A 20,984-nucleotide genomic window follows, 5' to 3' on the forward strand; every position below is an offset into this window, starting at 1 on the left:
TTAAAACCATCCTTGTAATCCCCTTTCTCTTCTCAGACAACTGCACCTTGGCCGTTAAGGAGGACAGAGGGATTACACACTTTGCTGGGGGATCATACAAGGAATTAACAGGTAACAATATTCACTTCAAATTCACATTCTCTTTTTTTCCCTTGAGATCAACCTAATGGTTCACAATGTTTTAAAATTGGTATAACTATAACATTTTATTATTAATCTCAAGAAAGTTGATTATGTGATGTTACAGCTCCAGTTTGAGTAGATTTTAAATTTTTTGATGAGGAACTATTTCCTTAAATAGAAGATATCACTACTTTGAAGTGATGGTATCTATTTATTTACTTTATTATTTATTTACTTTATTTACCTTTGTTGTTTTTATTGCAAAGTATGTTATGTTAGCTCTAACTGGATTCGAAAAGGTGTAAATATGATTTGATTATGTCTGACTGTCATATTCACATGATTTCAGGTGTCACTATCGCCTCCCTCATAACAAATAATTAAAAGGGGGGAAAAAACGGTTTTAATTGTTGTTGCAAACTCACCCTTGAATTCAATTTTTTTTTCTTGATCAACCTAGTATATTGAAAAAAACAGCCTCATATCTCTTCTTATGCCTTTCACACAGAGAGGATGATGTTTTTAAACCCTTTTTTATGTTGGTTTGACCACATTTTCTGGATTAGTACCAGTAGAGACGGCATATTTTAGGATTTTGGGCGAATTAATCCAGATTTTATTTGAATTGTGCTGAATTTTTAAGAGTTTCCAGGACCTAAGGAAAAACATAGTCCCATACCATCACAGCTCTTCTACCATTGGAAAAATGGGCATGATATGGTTTTAGACCCCCTTTTATAATTCTCCATCTAAGTGATATCTTAGCCAAGTACAGTCTTTAAGTCAAATTCCTGTATATTTTGCAGATTACATGCATTTATTTATAATGGTAGGAGAGGTAATTTTTTGGGGGTATGTCCTCTGATCCGCCATTTATTTGATGACCCTGTAAGGCCACTCTTTGTTACAGCTCTTTTACTGTAGGCTTTCACCATCATCGTCCCACCACAGGCGCTGGGAGATAAACTTGAAATTTATGACTAAAGATACTGGCTTAATTTAAACGGCTATGTTCTTGTTCAACGACTTGGGAAAATAAAAACAGTTCTTCTATGATTACTATGTGTTTGTCTTCTGCTTTGAAGAGTGACTACAATAAACTGGCCTCTCAGGCACATTTTTACACCCCAGGCAAAAAGGAGTTTGGACGTTTGGATCAATTCAGTATTCTTCCTTAAAATGTGATATGATTTCATTTGAGTTGGATTGTTTGGTGATTTAACTCCTCTGAATATTCACACGTTTGTCGGATTATGTCCTGAAAATTCCATTTGAGATAATGCTCCTGTTATAAAAAGGCAAATCTACTTTTTTCAGCTTTAAATGCATCTTCATACAGGAGTACATACTAGTACACTACAGGAGTACGTACTAATACATACTATATAATGTGTTTTACAACATTATTTTTGCAGCAGCAGCCATGGTGGATGCAGCTGCAGCAGAGCAGTTCCTGGACGCCAACCCAGCATTTGCAAAGCAGTACTATGACATAAACCTGAAGCCCAAAATCATCTCAGACCTGCTGGACAGCAACCGCCAGCCTGTGTTGGACGTCCGGACCTTCCATGAGCTGACCATGGTTGATGAGAGTGAGATTCTTTTCGACCTGGTACGGGACATACAGGACAACTTGCAGACTGAGCGCTCCGTATTCAAGCTCATGAAACACCTCAGCTTCATGATGAGGGCCGACCGCATGAGCCTCTTCATGTACCGGCAGAGGAACGGCGTGGCTGAGCTCGCCACAAGGTCTCTCAGACTTTTATTAGCAAGTTTTATTAAAACAAAAAAACTTCCCTTTAAAGTTGTAAACTCCTACAGCTCTAGCTGATTTGTCTGGATATAAAGTCATCCATCTGAACTCTTAATTCACATGCACTAATGCTAATGCAGAGGCTTTAAATAATTGCATTGCTTCAACTATAGTGAGTTCAATCATTCTGATACTTTAGGTCACCCTTTTAATTTTTTTAAGCCCATGCAAGTTAACTTTTATAGGATAATCATCAACAATCATCCAAAAACATGTCTGTTCTCACTTTGCTTTTATAGATTATTCAACGTTCATAAAGATGCAATATACGAGGAATGCCTGGTGCAGCCTGACAGTGAGATTGTGTATCCGCTGGACATGGGCATCGTGGGCCATGTTGCCACAAGCAAGAAGATGGTCAATGTTCCTGATGTATCGCAGGTAGGCCACCTTTAAATCCATCCCTTGGCTAAGCTGAACTATTCAACTCTGTTGTAAACAAATGCAAAATAGCAAACAGTAAGTCAGTATAGCTCCTTTTATGTATAAAAAGAGACTTTTTGAGAGATTTTTATTTCATTTTCAATTTATTTACTCGTTGTCAAGGTGTCCAAAAGAATATTTTGCCATTTGCATTAGAGTTGAGTAATCCATCCATTTATCCATCCATTTTCCATCATGCTTATCCCAAGTGGTGCCTATCTCCAGCTGTCTACGGGCGAGAGGCGTGGTACACCCTGGACAGGTCACCAGTCCATCCAGGTGTTGAGGCATACAGCTGATATGACTATATGTCAGGGGACACATTAGGGGAGGGCTGGTCTGGTGGTTAGAGCAGTGCTTGTGCTCTGAAAAGGTTGCAAGTACCTGGTTCGATCCCCACAGCCTCCACTCTGGGTCCTTGAGTAAGATCTTTAACCCCACACTGCTCCTTGGGTGCTGCACAATGGCAGCCAGGGGGGTGTTTTAAATGCAGAGGCAAATTTCTCCAATTTGAGATCAATAAACTTCAATTATTATTATTAATTATGTGAATGAGTTCTGTGTTACTCTCTTATTGACCACCAGAGGGCGCCAAAATACCACACCACTGCATCTAATTCCATTGTGGAAGCTCAAGCTCATTACAGGCTTTGACATTTCAAAACAGCCAACAAACTCATTATTTCTTTTTGTACCCATCATGCTCTCACAGATCTACATACCCCCCTCCGCCCACACCTGCCCAAAGTGTTTTTGTGACATTTACTGGTAATAGTGAAGCAGACTTTACAGATGCATCATAAGTACTTCTCTATATCAGTTGAATTACATCCTTTTATGTTAGATTAGGGAGCTGAACTATTGATGTGTGAAGAAAACAGAGCAGGGACAGTTGTTGCTTTATTTATTTCTTTTTTGATCCTCCACTCTCTGCCAGACCTGCCAGTTTCTTTTGAGCCACGACAGAAAAGATCTCCTTCTGCTCAAATCCTCAGACCATGAAGTCACAGCCTCACCACAACACATAAAAGGAAACCATCCCTATCAAAAGCTGCAAGCCTCCATTTTCCCCCATTGGCTGTAAAGTAGCAGCTAATGTTTCTATTAATTGATTGGCTTTACGTTGCTAATGCATGGAGGATGACTTTTTAGCAACAGACTGGAAGTCACTGTCTCTGCACATGCTATTTCCATCCCAATCCAATCTAGCAGAGGATTGTGCTGCACCGTAGGTGGGGATTATGCAGTGAGTGACTAAGCGCTGGCCTCAATTTCCCTTCAACGTTTGTCTTTCCCTTCTACAACTGAATTTAAAAATCCCCTCATTTGCAGGGTGGATTTTATTCATAATTCAATAAGTGGATACACCATGTTTATGGCTTAAATGAGGAAAGAAAATGGAGGGTATGAACATGGAGTAACTTAACGTGTCCTAAATTAGAGTGAGCCCAGATTATTCCTGTAGGTCACACAGGCGCTGAGCCACTTTCCCCGACTCAGCACAATAACACACCTTAAATCTTTTCTGCCGCGCTTAGTCTTGTTCTCATCATTGTCTCCTGGTGTAGAAAGAAATTAACTTTATGGTATTTTAAATAATTTAAAAGATAAAGTACAAGTTAGGGAATTTTGACTAACATTTTTATATGTTTTATGCAACATTTCAGTCATCAGTCATGGCAACCACAAAACAGGCTTAAATGCAACTGAATTGTCGCTCAGTTTTTCTGAATATGTTTGAGAACCTATCCAGGAGTCGGATGCAAATCAAATAACCACCTGTTGTTTTCCTGACTTTGTTGGAGTTTTCTGTCTTTGATGAGCTTTGTGTTTGGCCATTTGATTAATGGTCGGTGAGCTGGTTTAACCACTTCATAATGAGCTCCAATCCTCCTCTTCTGTTCAGTGATGACTTTCCTTCTTTAACAAAGATGGCTTTCTTTACCCCTCTGTCAAACCATCTATCCTCTCTGTCCCAAATGTGGCCTTTGTTCTGCGTTTGTGTTGTAGTTGTGTGGTTTCTCCGACGTAGGACTTCATAAACAATAATACTAAGCTTTTGTTTAGGTGTTTTGTATCTGGAATGAACCAGTGTTTGGGTTCAAAATTCACTGGTAAGGGTTTGCCTTCGAGTCAATGAGTTGATGCAATCATATGGTTTTCTTTAGATATAAAAATTTGAATCAATTTTACAGTATGATCTGGTTGAATTGTCTCTATAAAGGACTTTGAGATGACATGTTTTCTGAATTGGCGCTGTAGAAATAAACTAAATTGAATTTAACTGAAAGTAGGCCTGAAACAATTAATCGATTATTAAAAATAATCGTCAACTAACTTAGTAATCGATTAATCGTTAACTTGATTATATAGACTCTAAAACATACCTTAAGCTGACAGAGCGACGCACTTAGAGCAGTAATTGTACTAAAACTGTAAAAAAAATCTAAACATTTTGCATTTAAGATTAAATAAATCCTTTTCGTCTGTCAATGTGCTCTGTCCAGAACTCCTCAAGTGGAAAGGTTTTAGTATCACCTTGTTTAATTTTGTAAAAAAAAACCTTCTTTGACTTTCTGATTATTAATTAATTAATCGAAAAAAATTATCGACATATTAATCGATTTGCAAAATAATCGTTAGTTGCAGCCCTACGGGTAAGCAATGTTTAGAAAAAATCCTTCTGAGTTTCTCAGAAACTGCAGACATAAATTAAAAGACATTGTTTTCCCCAGTGTTACTTTTTGACCGACTTAACAAATGCTCAGCTTGCATAACTGCATGCTTCGAGTGATTTCCTGACATGTTTGTGCTTTTTGCTGTATAGTCTCTGTTTGTTGTGTGCATGAGATCCATCCATCCATCCATCCATCCATCCATCCATCCATCCATCCATCCATCCATCCATCCATCCATCCAGGGTCAGGTCGCTGGGGTGGCAGCTTCAGTAGGGAGGCCCAGACGTCCCTCGTCTGAGCTCCTCACCCTATATCTAAGGGAGAGCCCTGAGAAAACTAATTTCAGCCGCTTGTATCCGGGATCTCGTTCTTTCAGTCATGACCCAAAAGCTCATTACCATAGGTGAGGGTAGATCGACCGGTAAATCGAGAGCTTTGCTATTTGGCTCAGCTCTCTCTTCACCACAACAGACCGGTACAGTGCACATTTCACAGCAGACGGCGCACCAATCCGCTTGTCGATCTCCAGCTCCATCTTTCCCTCATTCATGAACAAGTCCCCAAGATGCACAAGATCCAGTCGGATCTTTAAAACAAAATAAAAAAATAAAAAAAAGGTTATTTCTCTTTCCTTGGGGAAGCTTTAAAGGACGTCGCTCATTTATACATTTTTACCAAAATGTAATGTCATTCAGAAACTGTTTCACTATGAATCTTCAGAGCAAAGCTGAAAAGCAACCATGTCAGAATGCTTCGGGTTTTTACCTTTGGTTCACAGTGCTGATTCAAGATGAGCCAAGACTTTGTCTCTTTGTTTTCAAAAGTAGCATCACTGCTCTGGCCACTCTGCAGAGAAAACAGCTTCAATGGAATCGCAGCACATTTCCATACTGCTTTGTTTAGGGCTAAAATGATTTCAGTTCATCACTGTGCTTAGTAGCTTAAAAAGCTTACATTTTCAGCCTATTGCATGGAAAGTATATTAAGATAAAGAATCACAAAAATAAAAAGGAGCTTCCTGCCAAAGCTCTATTTATAAGCTCTATATCAAGTTATACTCTGTATTTGAGTCCTTACATAAAAATTGCAACCCTTACAGGGTTGCAATTTTTATTTGAAAATGGCAAAACATGATAAAGTACAAAAAAATGTAATACCCCCCTTTTGAATGTGCAATGCTGCCCTTTACTGCCTCAACGGACAATTTTAAATAAATGGAAATCAAATCAGAACCTGCACTTTTATGAACACCCCTGGTAAAGATGTGGAAAAAGCATTAAAATTAATTAATCTTTTGCTGCTGGGGCAAAATTTCACACTAAAACAAAAGTATGAATTAGCTTTTTATACAGATATTGATAATACCACTCTTATGGTATGAAAAACCCATGAGCCCCCAAAGTAAGACCTTTGATCGTCCTTTCTAAAGATCATAAGGAATCGTTTTCAGTCCTATTCAACTTTTCCCTGCAGATTGTTAACAGATTTTAGGTGCGCACCAAGAGGACATTTTTATGTCCTCTTGGTTCCCACCTAAAGTCTGTTAACAAGAGGACATTTTCATGTCTTCTTGGTTAAGTTTGGTTTGGTTTGTGGTGACCCATTTCTGTTTTGATTTTGGCCCTATGTTTTAAATCCTTATTCTGACAGGGGCTTTTATTTATCTAATACTCTAGTTTGATATATCTCAGCTTATCATGCACTCCTACTATAGTTCCTATAGGCTCATTGGAGGTAAAACTGCTGTCATTATCAGATGATAACAAGGCAAGCTAATCTTAGCATCCTTCCACAAATGATGCAAATGCAGAAGGACAAATATCACGCTTTGAGGAAAATGCCCTCTTGTGGGATTTTCTGGTTTGTACAACAAATTTCTATCTTGGGTTATTTTCAACCCTAGCAGTTCATTACATCACATGATGCAGTGATCAATTGAATTGGGGTCTGATTTTGCTTTTTAAACTGACTGAATTGTCGCAGAGGGCTTTGAGATGTTGTGTGTTTTGCATTGTTGCCATAGAAATAAACTGAAATTGAATTGAAATGAATTCCAGTTTGTCAAATAAAAATAAAATAAAAAATAGACTTTTCAAATATCATCAGTTTGTTGAGACATATAATATCAAAAAGTGCATCTACTTCATTGAACAAAGGTAATCCGCCCCCCTGACACCCGCTTTAAGCATGTCATGTAATTTCATATTTTGTTTACATTGGTGCTTGTAGGACTGACATGCTTTCTAAACAAACAACTGACATCTATATATAAGATGCGGAACAGTTCTTGTTTATTTTAAAGGTTGGATTTCTGTTTATCCCATCTGAAAAAATCTATTCAATTCAGTTTATTTATATATCACCAATTCACAATACATGTAATCTCAAGACACTTTACTGAGACAATTCAAGCAGATCTTTCAGTCAGATTGATTCAAAGTTTTCTATCCTAGGAAAACCAGTTGATTGCATCGACTCATTCACTCGATTGCAATCTCTCACACTAAGCATGCTTTATAGTGACAGTGGAGAGAACTCCCTTTTTAAAAGAAAGACACCTTCCAGCAAAACCAGGCTCAGTGTGAGTAGCCATTTCCCGAAGCTGACTGGGGTTCAAGGAGACAGAAGCAGTCATATAGTTAGAAGCAGAGATACAAAAGGCAACTGTCAACCAGCTCCACAGGCACCCTGTCCAGGAAACACACAGCCAGGCAGACGAGCTCAGAGCCAGCTCCCATGTCAGAGGATGAAGAGAGCACATCCAGTCAGTCACAGTCAGAGAAACAGGACTTCACTGAAAAATAGGCTGATCTCCAACATCTATAAACAAAAGTGTTGATGGCAGCAGCACAGCCGATATTTCTCTCCAGGATGGTGTCACAGAAAAATAGAAACAGAACAGATCAAGCTACTATAAGAAAAAAACAGAGAGAGCATAAACTTAGAGATTGAACTAACAGATTCTGCAGAGTGAGAGAATAGAGATAAAATGAAGCAGAATGATGAAAGAGGGGTCCCTATGTCCTCCAACAGTAAATCCTACTGCAGAAAAAAAAGCAAACTTTTAAAACAAGGGATAAGAACCTTTCCTTTTTTGGGATTATCTGTCTGAAACAAATAATATATAAACAACTAATAAAAAATAAAAATAAAACCAGGAATATTTCTAAAACAAAAAAGTACGATCCCAAAAATGAATGATACCTAATGACACCTAAATTGTTCCTGTTAAAGTTTAGAACAAGTCAAATGTTGTCTGTTATTTCCCCTCAGAGTTCACATTTCAGTAACTTTGTTGATGAGCTGACCGAGTATCAAACCAAAAACATCCTCGCCATCCCCATCATGAACGGCAAAGACATGGTGGCTGTTATGATGGCGGTCAATAAGTTGGACGGACCGTGCTTCACTGCCAAGGATGAGGAGGTAGCGTATAAAACGTATTTACTACACATTTAAATCACCAGTCAAAGGAGAAATAGAAAAATGTTTTTATAAAGAACTTTTTCCATTTCTGCTTTTGGAACTGTAAAGATTAGCAGTAAAGTTGATGAACTGACACTGATAATAATTTTTCTGATCGTTTCAGGTGTTGAACAGATATCTTAACTTTGCCAACCTGATCCTGAGAGTTTTCCACCTGAGCTACCTGCACAGCTGCGAGACCAGAAAGGGTCAGGTAAGGACAAGTCACCTAAAGAAGACACTGAAAAGTCTGACAAAATATAAACTGACTTAATCAACCAAAGAACTACTATTTAGATATTTCCACATTTATAAATTCAGATAGAGATAATAAAGCAGAGGCATGTAAAATAGGAGCTGTGTTTTTATTTCCCTCTGCAGGTGCTGCTTTGGTCGGCCAGCAAGGTGTTTGAGGAGCTAACAGACATTGAGAGACAGTTCCACAAGGCCTTGTATACAGTGAGAGCTTTCCTAAACTGTGACCGCTACTCTGTCGGTCTGCTAGACATGACCAAGACCAAGGTAGGTTTTCATTCAGATAGAACATTGCAGTCTGTTGTTTGTAGGTACCGTATATGTTAATCCTTTGATGAGACACATGAAAAAAATTGTTCAGTTTGATAAATTCTTTACAAAGTTTTACGAGCCTTTGTTTGGTGAAAAAGGGCTTTCGAGAAACAATACTGGATTTCCCAAACTATATAGAGCAGCTCACTGTAAACCACGCCCCAATTAGTTTTTATTTTTTCAAAAACTGAGAAACGTATATGTAAAAGCCGCAGCAGGCTATAAGCCACTAAAATTCATTAAACCAAACCTGTAGGGCAGAGGTCACGGATTAGCGGACCACAGTTTGGATCTGGACCCAACTGCTGGATAATCCGGACCCAACCTGATTTAAAACATTTATAAATTAACACATGTTGTCTGACGACAGTGTCTAAACTTCACTAAATGCTGCTTCTCCTGTTCCCCCGAAATCCAACATCCCCTGCTCCAGAAGGGGGGAGCTCTACTGTACATATAGTAGCTCTGTAGGATTGAAGCCCGGTCTCTTCATTGGCTCGACAGCTTTAATACCGAAATCAATGTCAAAATGTCTGAATTAAGGACATTTGTTCTCAGTTGTGTCTGCTGCTGGCGTGTGCTTGTGCTAAATGAAAATTAGCCACTTATTCTCTTATTCTTTGATTTCCAATGTTGACTTCCGCCCACTGACGGTTAGGAAATAAAAAGGCCGCTTCTTTATATAGGCTGGATGAAGCGTTGATGCTTATAGTACAAAAAATACAGTACTTCTCTTGGACCAACTTAATTTTAAGAAAAATATAAGCTTTTTATGCTCAGAATAAGACTTACTTTCTCTAACTCTTTGAAGACTTTTAGGAATAATATAAAAAAAAACATATATTGAGCTGTAGGCCTACGTTCTGCCGCCACAGCAGTTTGCAAAAAGTTTAAACAAAGAAAAAAATCAGTATATGTTTCAGAGTCCTAGTTTTTCTAAGAGTCAGTATTTACATTTTATGTTTTTTATTCATTTAGCAGAAAAGCTTTTGTAAGCTGTACTACTAGGCTGATTTTAGTAGTACTATGAAGTACTATATTTGGTATGACATCCAATTAAATTCATGTAAACCGACAAAGTTATCTGCAAATTCTGGTATTTCAAAATAAATGACAAAAATTTAAAAATAAAAAAAATAAATAACATGGTTGAAAAATAATACATTTTGGCAGATTTTGTTTTTGCAAAATCCATTTTATTAACATAAACTTATATAACACTCTTTACTGTTGGTAAAAGTAGGGTAGGAAATGGTAAAAACACCCAATATCTACTGTTCACTGTATATTTGAACCTAATCTCAAGTTATTTCAAGAGTGGTGGGTAGAGTAACAACAAATTTTACTAAAGTAGAGGTAGTAATATCCTCACAAGAATATCACTAAATGATTCAAAAAGTAGAGTACAACTACTTCATAAAGTTTTTTTCTTTTTTTTTTTAAAGACGGTAGTTTTCCTCATCCTGTCTAAGAACCAAAATTGTTGTATTTCTGTTGATCACATTATCATGAAAGCTACTTATTGGCATCAGCTGTCACCTAATTACACGCTTCTGCCGGTTCATTTCAGACTCCTGCCATATGAGAACGAACACATGTTGTCTGACAGCACAGATGGTCGCTGCTGGAAAACCATTAATAAAACAAAAATGAACAAAAACAGAAACACATCTTTAAGGGCTTCAATAGAAAACCTGCCATTCTCAGATCATAATCTATATAAAGAGAGATAAAATGTACTTAAAACTACACTTGAGTTTAACTTTATTTTCATTTTAAACAATAAATAAACAACTGAGGCAGCTGTTTTCTCATCTTTAAATCCCATTCACTGTTGTGTTTTTTTTAACCTGTAGGAGTTCTTTGACATGTGGCCCATATTGATGGGAGAAGCTCCACCATACGATGGACCCAAGACTCCTGATGGCAGGGTAAGGATGAACCATAGCAGCTACAAATAATTTCCCTTTATCTAGGCCTTTTATTTGACAACTTTTGCCATCATCAGATCAAGATCTGTCAAAGGTTTGGGTTTTCACAATGTGATTCCTGTGGTAATAGAATAGGATAGAATAAAAAATCCATTTATTGTCCCGAAATGGAGAAATTCTGGTGTTTATACCAAAAAAATGGACCTTGGAAAAATGTATAATAACATACTAGTGAAGAGTTAAAAGATAAATGATAAAATACTGTACTATAAAGTGTTTTAACAATAGAAAACTGTGCACCTGGAGAATAAAATAACCAATATCCAGCTATAGACATTTTTACAGTAATGGATATTTTTGAAAATAGCAGCAACATCAGAGATGTGCAAAATATCAGCAGCATGTTATTTAACTGACTAAGGTAGAAACTGTGCAAAATCAGCATGAATGTAACAACTTATTGAGGTTGTTGGGAACAGTGGTGGTTATAGAGTCTTCCAGCTGCTGGGAGGAAGGATCTGTGATAACGCTCCCTGGTGCATGTAGGGTGCAGCAGTCTGTCACTGAAGGAGCTCTCCAGTTTTGCGACAGCTTCATGCATGAGGTGGGAGACTTTATCCAACAGATATGTTCATTTCCCACATCCTGCGCTGAATCCAGAGGGCATCCAATCACAGAGCTGACCTTCCTGATCAGCCACTTCTCCAACAGACAGCTCCATAGAATATGCCCAATGGCACAACAGAGTCATAAAAGGTCTTTAGGAGCGCCCCCTGCATTCCAAAAGACCTCAGTCTCAGCAGGAAGAGTCTGACCTTTCTTATACAGAGCCTCAGTATTGTGTGTCCAGTCCAGTTTGTTTAAGATGAACACCTAGGTACATATAAGAGTTCACTATCTCAATGTCCGTTCCCTGGATGTTCACCGGTGTCAGCCGGGTGGATCTGCTTCTGCGAAAGTCCACCACTAGCTCCTTGGTTTGCCCTGCATTAATCAGTTCTTTGTGGTTTGGTTCTGCTGACACAAGTCCACAAAGTTCTGGGTCTGGGTAAAGGGAGGGCCAACAAAAGTCTTGAAATACACACAATACAATAAGTATTATCTAAAACATCTGGGGTTCCCAAAGAGGAGATTCAGGACCACATGGGGGGTTCACAAGACACCAAATAGGGGGTCCTAAGACAGTTTTACAATCACGGTGATATGAGATCTAAAATATATGTAGGGCAAAAATATATCAGAAAATATATACCTATTTCCCATAAAAATAAAATAAATATACTTTGAAAATTTTAAATGTAACATTTAATTATTGACAAATACATTTAAAATGATAATAAATGTCACAAAAACCAGTAATTTAAAATTCTATTGAATTACTTTATTTATTTTATAAATAATTCTATGTATTTTTAGATAGTTAGCATTCTGTAGCATTGTCATTGTTGGAGTCCCAGCCTAAAATGTTTGGGAATCCCTGAATTACATGATTCAAATATTAAATGTGGTATTCAGTTATAAAGTTTATGGTTAAATAACTGAATACCAGCTTAAGTAATCAAAAATGCATTTTTAATAATGAATTAAATAATCAAATGTCATAAAAACATTATGTAAAATGTTATTTATTACTTTACTTCATATTTTTAGAAGTAATTCTATGTATTTTTTAGATAGTTGGTAGTCTGTTGCAATATTATTTTGGGAACACAAGCTAAAATGTATGGGAAGCCAAGATTTGGATTATTCAAATATTAACTATGCTATTCAATTATAAATTTTACAGTTAAATAATTAAATTCCCAGTTAGGTAATCAAAAATACATTTTTAATAATTACTTAAATAATCAAATGTTAAAAAATTTGAATGTGGTTAGAAATAAATAAGAATACTTTCCTCTGTATTAATAGATGAATATAGAATAAAATGTACTTTTAGAGGTCTACATTCTGTATTACTTTTTTGGGGGGGGTCACAGGCTGAAATGTTTAGGATTCTTTAGTCAATTAATGTTCTTTTACCTGAATGGGAGCTCCTGTTACTGTTGTTAACACATCCACTGAAAGGAGAAAAATCAAAGTCCAAATTTAAGTTGTTTTTATACACAATCTAGAAAAAAAGCAGCAAAGTGTGTGATACAAACAAAGCCATTTATCTGAGCAGCAGCTGATCAGACTTCTGGTTGACGTAGATGAAGAAAACTTCATTCCATGGTCTGTTTTTCTCAGCTGCCTCAGGAAATGCCAGTTTCTACTCCTCAGCTGCATGATCAGATACTTTGCATGCAGCTATTGTGTGTAAATAGCAGTAGTGGGCAGTGAGGGCCTTCAAAGCCTTCACTGCTGGCCTAAAATCAATCAGAAACACTAACCTACATTCACACCCTAAACTTTCATTTTGTTCTTTCCAACTGTGCTAATGTTTTCCAAACAATCCATTCTCTTCATTTTGTATTGTTTTTCCTTAGCTGCCTTGCTTCTATTACATTTATGTGGTTGCTATATTTTTTGTCCAATCAGATTTCAGCCATAGAGTGCTGCTATGTCAATCAAATCTGCCCAGAGCCTTCAGAATCAGCAGTGCTGGCTGATCTAACCGTAACAAACAGATTTCATATTTGCCCCACTGGGCCTGCAAGCGGGCCTACCCCTACGTCAGCATCTTCTGTCCTCTGATTGGTCAGCTAGAGCAAATTAAGCTAATGACAATCTGCATTTTGGATTTGCTTTTGTTAAAAGTATTTCTGGCCTCAATGGCTGTTACTAATGGAGAAACAAAGACTTCCTGCATAAAGATTTTTTTAATAAATAATCAGGATTTCTGGTGAGAGAGATATATTTTAGTCTCATGCTTTATGCGGTATTTTATTTGGTAATGTTAAGGAAGAAAATATTCTAACATAGTTAACTTTGGAAAAAGGTTAGCTTTTCATTCTTCCCTTCCCAGGTCCACTCGGCGAGCTGCGTGTGGTCACAGTGATAATTAGCAAGGCGTGTTGACGTCACAGAATTACAGAGTTTAATCCAATATAAGACAATGCATACACTTAGAAATAAGACAATGCACAAACCTACACCAGAAACTGCAGAACAACAGAGACATACATTCAATTTACCTGACATAAATGGAGAGAAGAAAATAAAGCAAAGACGTACAAAGACATCTTTGGAGAGTTGCAAGAGCAAATCTGATTTTTTACTTCTATGTAGAAAGCTTTATCCTCTTGTATTTAATTTATTCACATAAGGCTGGCCCTTGGTCCTCCAACCAGAAGCCATCTCTGACACTGCCTAGAGCTTCACCTAATTTACTGCAAACATTCTGGGGTCATTTGCTTCTTTGTTTTAACAAGAAAAGGCGGAAAGCTTGTCCTGGCATCTAGAATTCTTAAAGTCATAAAACACAAGATAAGCTTTCACAGACAGCTTGTGGAATGTGGCCTCTTCCTGCCATAAATTCTCAGGAACAAACTTAAATTCAGTAATCTGGTTCAAGGAAAGGTTATCTTCACAAACTTGTTCAAAATTAAGAAATATGTTCACAAGGAGAGTATACAACATACCTTTTACACATGCCATAAGATTAACTGTATTAAAGACTAAAAATAATCATTTTTCTTTAACAGTAATTAAATGCATACTGAATCTCAACAGCTACTGAGGATGTAAATGTTGCAGAGTAGAGGATTGTGGTTGCCCTAAATGGGCTTCTTGCTTAATTAACCTCTTATTCACCCTCAAACTTATCTTCCTCTCGGTTATATCTGCTATATATATTAAATATATTGGTTATATATATAAAACCAATATATTAAATATATATATAGACGTCAAGGGATAAGAAGTAGATTAAGTTGAGTGATACCCACCAAGGCCTAGGCATCACATGCAGCGCCCGCCACTGGTGATGTGTGTGTTAACCAAGTGAATATTTTATTTCTCTTTCAGGAAATTATCTTCTACAAAGTGATTGACTACATCCTCCACGGTAAAGAGGACATTAAAGTCATTCCGTAAGTAGTGAGAGTGATTTACAAAATATTTTATGGTTTGGTTGTAAGGTGAAATATCAGTGTACCTCTAATAACTGATCTGACCTGGGAAGTAAGCCTGTTTCTATCTAGGTCCTAATTTCAGGAGTCCAGTCAGCTCAATGACCTGAATGTTTCCAAAAACAAGACAGTTGAAGTTGCCTGTTTGTGGATGAAGCCTGTTTTGACACAGTTGATATTGGTGCATTTAGTAGGAGTATAGAAATTCTTCTGTTTACATTTGCACCACTGGTAACACTATACTATGTAAAGGCAAGCCACCTGATCATACTCAAGGATAAGGTCGTGACATAAAACTGACTTTGTTGAACGTCTAAAACCCTGAAATGTGTTTTGTTTAAAAAGTTTTTGTTAAGAGCTATTTTATACTGCATGATGTGTTTCTTCTCATCCAAAAGCAACAGCTCTCACTGGTCTTTGCCCTCAGCCATGTTTTCCTGCCAATCACTGCAGGCTACATCTGCTTCCCACCTGAAATATCTGCTCTGTCCTCAGAAATGAAGGGAAAACAATAGAGGTTCAGAACTCCAGCAAAGTAAAATGCAGGATTTAAAATTATTTATTGAGAAAAACAGACTGAATGTCTGCTGTGTTTCTTTAGGAAATGAAAGAGGACAAGTTGAAAAGCTCACAATCAAACCCAGTTCATTAAAAACTGTTCTAAAATGAATCTGGTGAGCCATCCAAAAAAGATCCAGCTTAACTGTGGGAAGAAATTCAGTTTTTGGCCACATTAAAATAAAAAACCCTCTTTTACAGTCAAAACTATATCCTTAATCCATTCATTGTTTTACTACTTGATCAGAGGAGGATGGAGTACCCAGAGATGTACTGAAGTAAGAGTAGCTAAGAATTAAGAATTACAGCAAACTACTAAAAAACTACTAAAGTACCTTTTTTTTAAATGTTACTCAAGTGAATGTAACTAGTTAACACCCTATTCTGAACCTGATATTACAGTTTTTAGTTTTTCACTCACTCGCTTACTCGCTCCCTCACTCACTGACTCACTGACCCACTCGCTGGCTCGCTCACTCACTCCCTCAGTCAGTCAGTGAGTCACTCACTGACTCATTCCCTCACTGACTCACTCACTCACTAACTTATTCACTCACTCACTGACTCACTCACTAACTTATTCACTCACTCACTGACTCACTCACTCGCTCGCTCACTCACTCACTCACTCACTCACTCACTCACTCACTCACTGACTCACTCACTCACCCACTAACTCACTCACTGACTCACTCACTTGCTCGCTCACTAGCTCACTCACTAACTCACTCACTCAGTCAGTCAGTCACTCCCTTGCTCGCATGCTCAGTCACTCAGTCATTCACTGACTCACTTGCTTGCTCGCTGGCTTGCTCGCTCACTCACTTCCTCACTCAGTCAGTCAGTCAGTCACTCACTGACTCACTCACTCACTCACTCACTCAATCACTCACTGACTCACTCACTCACTAACTTATTCACTCACTCACTGACTCGCTCGCTCACTAACTCACTCACTCACTCACTGACTCACTCCCTCGCTCGCTCACTCACTCACTCACTCACTCAATCACTCACTTACTGACTCACTAACTTACTCACTCACTCACTAACTTATTTACTCACTCACTGACTCACTCGCTCGCTCGCTCACTCACTCACTCACTGACTCACTCACTCACTGACTAACTCAATCACTCACTCACTGACTTAGTCACTCGCTCACCCACTGGCTCACTCGCGTACTCACTCAGTCAGTTAGTCACTCCCTTGCTCGCATGCTCACTCACTCATTCACTGACTGAATCACTCAATGACTCACTCACTCACTAACTTATTCCCTCCCTCACTGGCTCACTCTATTACTCACTCAGTCAGTCAGTCACTCCCTTGTAGAGACTGACATTTTTTCGGGAATCCCATGGGTCACGGGATTCCCGTGGGATTCCCGTGGGATGGGAGTCAGTATTAGTAATGATCACGTGATTGGGACGGTACAGGATTAAACATTAACGGGAGCAGACGGGAGCGGGAGCAAACTGATAATAACTAAAAAAAAAAAAAACTAGGATCAATGCCAAAAAATAAAATAAAATAGAAAGTAAAAAAATCCAGTACTGGCGCGGCGCCGCCATTTTGTAGTTTTTGTCCTTTAAGCCTACACTATAATGCGAGTCAAAAAAACTTCACGACCCAAAAACCAACAGTGATTCCGCTCTGAGTTTTTCACCCGCGCTCAAAAACAACAACAATGGGGCTCTGTTCGAAATCCTGGGCTGCATCCTCCAAGGACGCGGTCTACCTAGACTGGATCCTTTGAAGTCTGGAAGGAGACCGGAAGAGTTTTGGCTGTGAATTCGAACTGGTCTACCCTTCAGCGAGTTTTATCGCTGTAAGGTCTGTTGCTTAGCAACCGCGAAAGTTGACACCCAAAGCAAATAATGAAAACCGAAGTTTCCAAAACTGTTTGTTTATTTATTTATTTTTTATTGTAAAGTTAACAAAGACTACATTAACAAGAATCCAGAGTGGAATAAAGGTTCCAACCACCTGGAGCAAGAACTAATAAAATGTAATGATAGAAACCTTAGTCAGTTAAATAACCTGCTGATGTCGTTCTGCACATCTCTGACGTTGCTGCTATTTTCAAATATCCATTACTGTAAAAATGTCCATAGCTGCATATTGGTTATTTATTCTCCAGTTTTATATTGTTAAAACACTTTACAGTATTTTATTGTTTATATTTTAACTCTTCCCTATTATGTTATTCTTATACATTTTTCTAAGGTCATTTGTGCGACCATTTTCAATAATCTTTCTGCTGCTGTAAATTTGCCCATTGTGGGACAATAAAGGGATTTTCTATTCTATTCTATAAAAGGGGTAAAAATATATAGGTAAATCTAAACAATGTATGTATAAAAAATATATCTGCAAAATCTCTAATATTAAACAAGAAAAAAATACTTAGTTAAGCATATTGTGCAAAACAGCAATAAAAAGATAAAACTCCTATCAGATTTATAGTCCCCACATTGCAGATATATTAGAATCTGTCCTTAAACGGGACACAATTTTTTTCTGTGGGAGTGGGACGGGACAGGAGTGAAAACCACTCCCATGTCAGTCTCTACTCCCTGGCTCGCACGCTCACTCACTGACTCACTCTCTCACTCACTGACTCACTCACTCACTGACTCACTCACTCACTCACTCACTCACTCACTAACTTATTCACTCCCTCACTCACTCACTCACTCACTGACTCAATCACTCACTGACTCAATCACTCACTGACTCACTCACTCACTAACTTATTCACTACCTCACTGACTCACTCGCTCGCTCACTCGCTCACTCACTCACTGACTCACTCACTAACTCACTGACTCACTCAGTCAGTCAGTCAGTCAGTCAGTCAGTCAGTCAGTCAGTCAGTCAGTCCTTTGCTCGCACACTCACTCACTGACTCACTCACTCACTTATTCACCCATTTATTCCCTCACTCACTCACTCACTCACTCACTCACTCACTCACTCACTCACTCATCACTCACTCACTCACTCACTCACTCACTCACTCACTCACTCACTCACTCACTCACTCACTCACTCACTCACTCATTCTCGCTTCAAACATAAAACCATATTTTCTTAATTGCTATTTTCTTAAACAACCTTTTTCCTCCCTTTTCCTCCAGAGGTCCTCCAGATGACCACTGGGCCCTCGTCAGCGGTTTACCCACTTATGTTGCAGAAACTGGGCTGGTGAGGAACTCAGACTGTTATATTCTGTCATAAACATTAACCTTCAATAATAATTTATCATTAATGCAATGCTTTATCTCAGATCAAACAAGATGGCCATTTCATTAATAAACATCTTTACATATCACATTTCCTGTGATGATATTGTAAACATAATTATTATAATTGAATTATTAACACAAACAAATCTACAAACAATATCTGCAAAAAAAAAAAAAAAGTATAACAGAAATAGGAGCACATGTTTGCCAAACAACAATAAGAAACTGTCTGTTCGTCTTTCTATCCAATTTTTTTCTGTTTGGATCGAAGATTTTTCCATGTCTTGATCTGTTTTTTCTACTTAACTTCCAAAGTAGTTTTGCCAAAATAGTAAATTGAAATAATACGATTAAGGAAAGACATTCCCAAATACTTGACCAATTAGTTTTCAATGCCTGAGGGGCCACAAATATATAAATAGACCATACCTGATTAGTATTTTATTAGAACATTTGCATGTCTGTTAAACAGAAGTCATGTAAAACTGTTTCCTTTAAAAAGATGTTGGTTCCTGCTGCCGGTTTAATAGAACTAAACTGTCAGTGTAAACATGGCTGTAGAAAACAAAAGGTGTGAGACGTCACACTCTTTTAATGTAGAAGTGTAATTTCTGTGTCTGTTGTAATTAATCACTCTCATTCCGTTCTCCTCCGATATTACAGCTTATTTTGCCGCTTTTAATTTTTCAAGTCTTCATCATCTTCCCTCTTTGCCATCATTCCTTTTACTGTCATGTGGGGAGGGTGAAAACATTATGTCTCAAAAGAGACATATTTCCATGAACTGGGAGTAAAAAGTGACATTGATGGTCTTTGATCCGAAACGTGAATACATTAGAAATGAAGATAAAACTTTGTCAGCAGCTGTAAATTACGTAGGAACATGTGTCTTTGTCAGAGGAGGTGAATCTGAAGGCTTTTATCATGGGAGAACATGCTGACATCTTTCCTTCTTCAGTGTAGCCTATGTTTTTATATTCCTATTAGTTTCTATTTAGTATCTGCAACATAAACAGTTTATATTTGCAGTTTAGTTTGAAGTCATATGTTTAAAAATGCCCCTCATCCACCTCTTGCTCTTCCTTGTGCCTAATTCCTTTACAGATTTGCAACATCATGAATGCTGCTCAGGATGATTTTTTCAAATTCCAGGTAGGAAGTGATTGACATGTTTGTTGCTGATTGTTTGGTTTAGATGTGTGGACATTGGCTTAAATATGACCCTGCAGCTGAGGAGATAATAGACCCAAATGTCCTGTTCGCTTTGACCGTTTAAGGGTTAATTGAACATTTATTTTTAAAGGGAACTTTTAAAAGTTTTTAGAAGTAAGAACTAATCTTCATTTATTATATATATATATTTTTTAATACACAGATGTTAAAATTTTAGGGTTAGGGGAGTGGCGGCCTAATGGTTAGGGCATAGGGCTTGGAATCCTGATGTTGTGAGTTTGAAACCCACCCCCACGGACTGCCACTCTGGGTCCCTGAACAAAGACCCCTGATTGCTCCCTATGCGCCGCACAATGGCAGCCCACTGCTCCCCAAGGGGATGGGTTAACTGTAATGGTACATTTCTCCAATGTGAGATCAATAAAGTTGAATTATTATTATATATTACACATTTATTGAAATCCTTACAGACATTTAGATAGGCCTGTTACCAAATTCAAGAGGATAAAATGTTTTTTTCCCCCTTAAAGAGATGCCTGTCTTATTTGTGGATGATACCCTCTTAAAGTCAGTAGCATTAAAGTAGCTTAATACTTGCGTGACCTTTTTCCATTTCAAAACTTGTTTTGATGTGTATTAGGAATAATAGTTCTGTTGGAAAATCAAATGTTATGAATCTACAATCTAGATGAAAAATTTCATTTAAAGCTTAAGATGCTGCAGTTATCCTTTGTTTCCCTCAACTTCACTCCTGAAAATATAGAATTAAGTTAAATTCAATTCAGTCTTTTAGCTAGGAATATTTCCAAGGGTGTACACCTCAGTGTATCACATCTTTAGTCTTTGTACTGCCTAGGGGGTCGTGGGGGTTATTCTCCCCTGGAAAATTTTGAAATTGACTCTCTGAAACACTATTTCCTGCATTTAAGGTGGAATGCAGCTAACTT

The 20,984-nt window shown here is 37.8% G+C and overlaps 1 protein-coding gene across 3 annotated transcripts in view; it reads left to right on the top strand.

Moving 5' to 3' along the window:
- Positions 1 to 20,984, top strand: part of pde6a (phosphodiesterase 6A, cGMP-specific, rod, alpha) — a 45,947-nt gene continuing 24,963 nt past the window's right edge. Inside the window, exons 1-10 of one of the 3 annotated variants that reach the window (XM_038291144.1) lie at positions 1 to 111; positions 1,539 to 1,875; positions 2,179 to 2,320; positions 8,314 to 8,466; positions 8,630 to 8,719; positions 8,887 to 9,027; positions 10,929 to 11,003; positions 14,952 to 15,016; positions 18,757 to 18,823; positions 19,969 to 20,016. In XM_038291144.1, the coding sequence (XP_038147072.1) occupies positions 1,547 to 1,875; positions 2,179 to 2,320; positions 8,314 to 8,466; positions 8,630 to 8,719; positions 8,887 to 9,027; positions 10,929 to 11,003; positions 14,952 to 15,016; positions 18,757 to 18,823; positions 19,969 to 20,016 (1,110 nt within the window). In that variant the 5' untranslated portion in view covers positions 1 to 111; positions 1,539 to 1,546. Of the gene's footprint in view, positions 112 to 1,538; positions 1,876 to 2,178; positions 2,321 to 8,313; positions 8,467 to 8,629; positions 8,720 to 8,886; positions 9,028 to 10,928; positions 11,004 to 14,951; positions 15,017 to 18,756; positions 18,824 to 19,968; positions 20,017 to 20,984 lie in introns of those variants that run through there. The other 2 variants (XM_038291146.1, XM_038291145.1) reach the window with 2 other exon arrangements.

The sequence above is a fragment of the Cyprinodon tularosa genome, unplaced genomic scaffold (assembly GCF_016077235.1).
Source record: "Cyprinodon tularosa strain WSP-4 unplaced genomic scaffold, ASM1607723v1 ctg295, whole genome shotgun sequence".
In the NCBI taxonomy this organism is placed as follows: domain Eukaryota; kingdom Metazoa; phylum Chordata; class Actinopteri; order Cyprinodontiformes; family Cyprinodontidae; genus Cyprinodon; species Cyprinodon tularosa.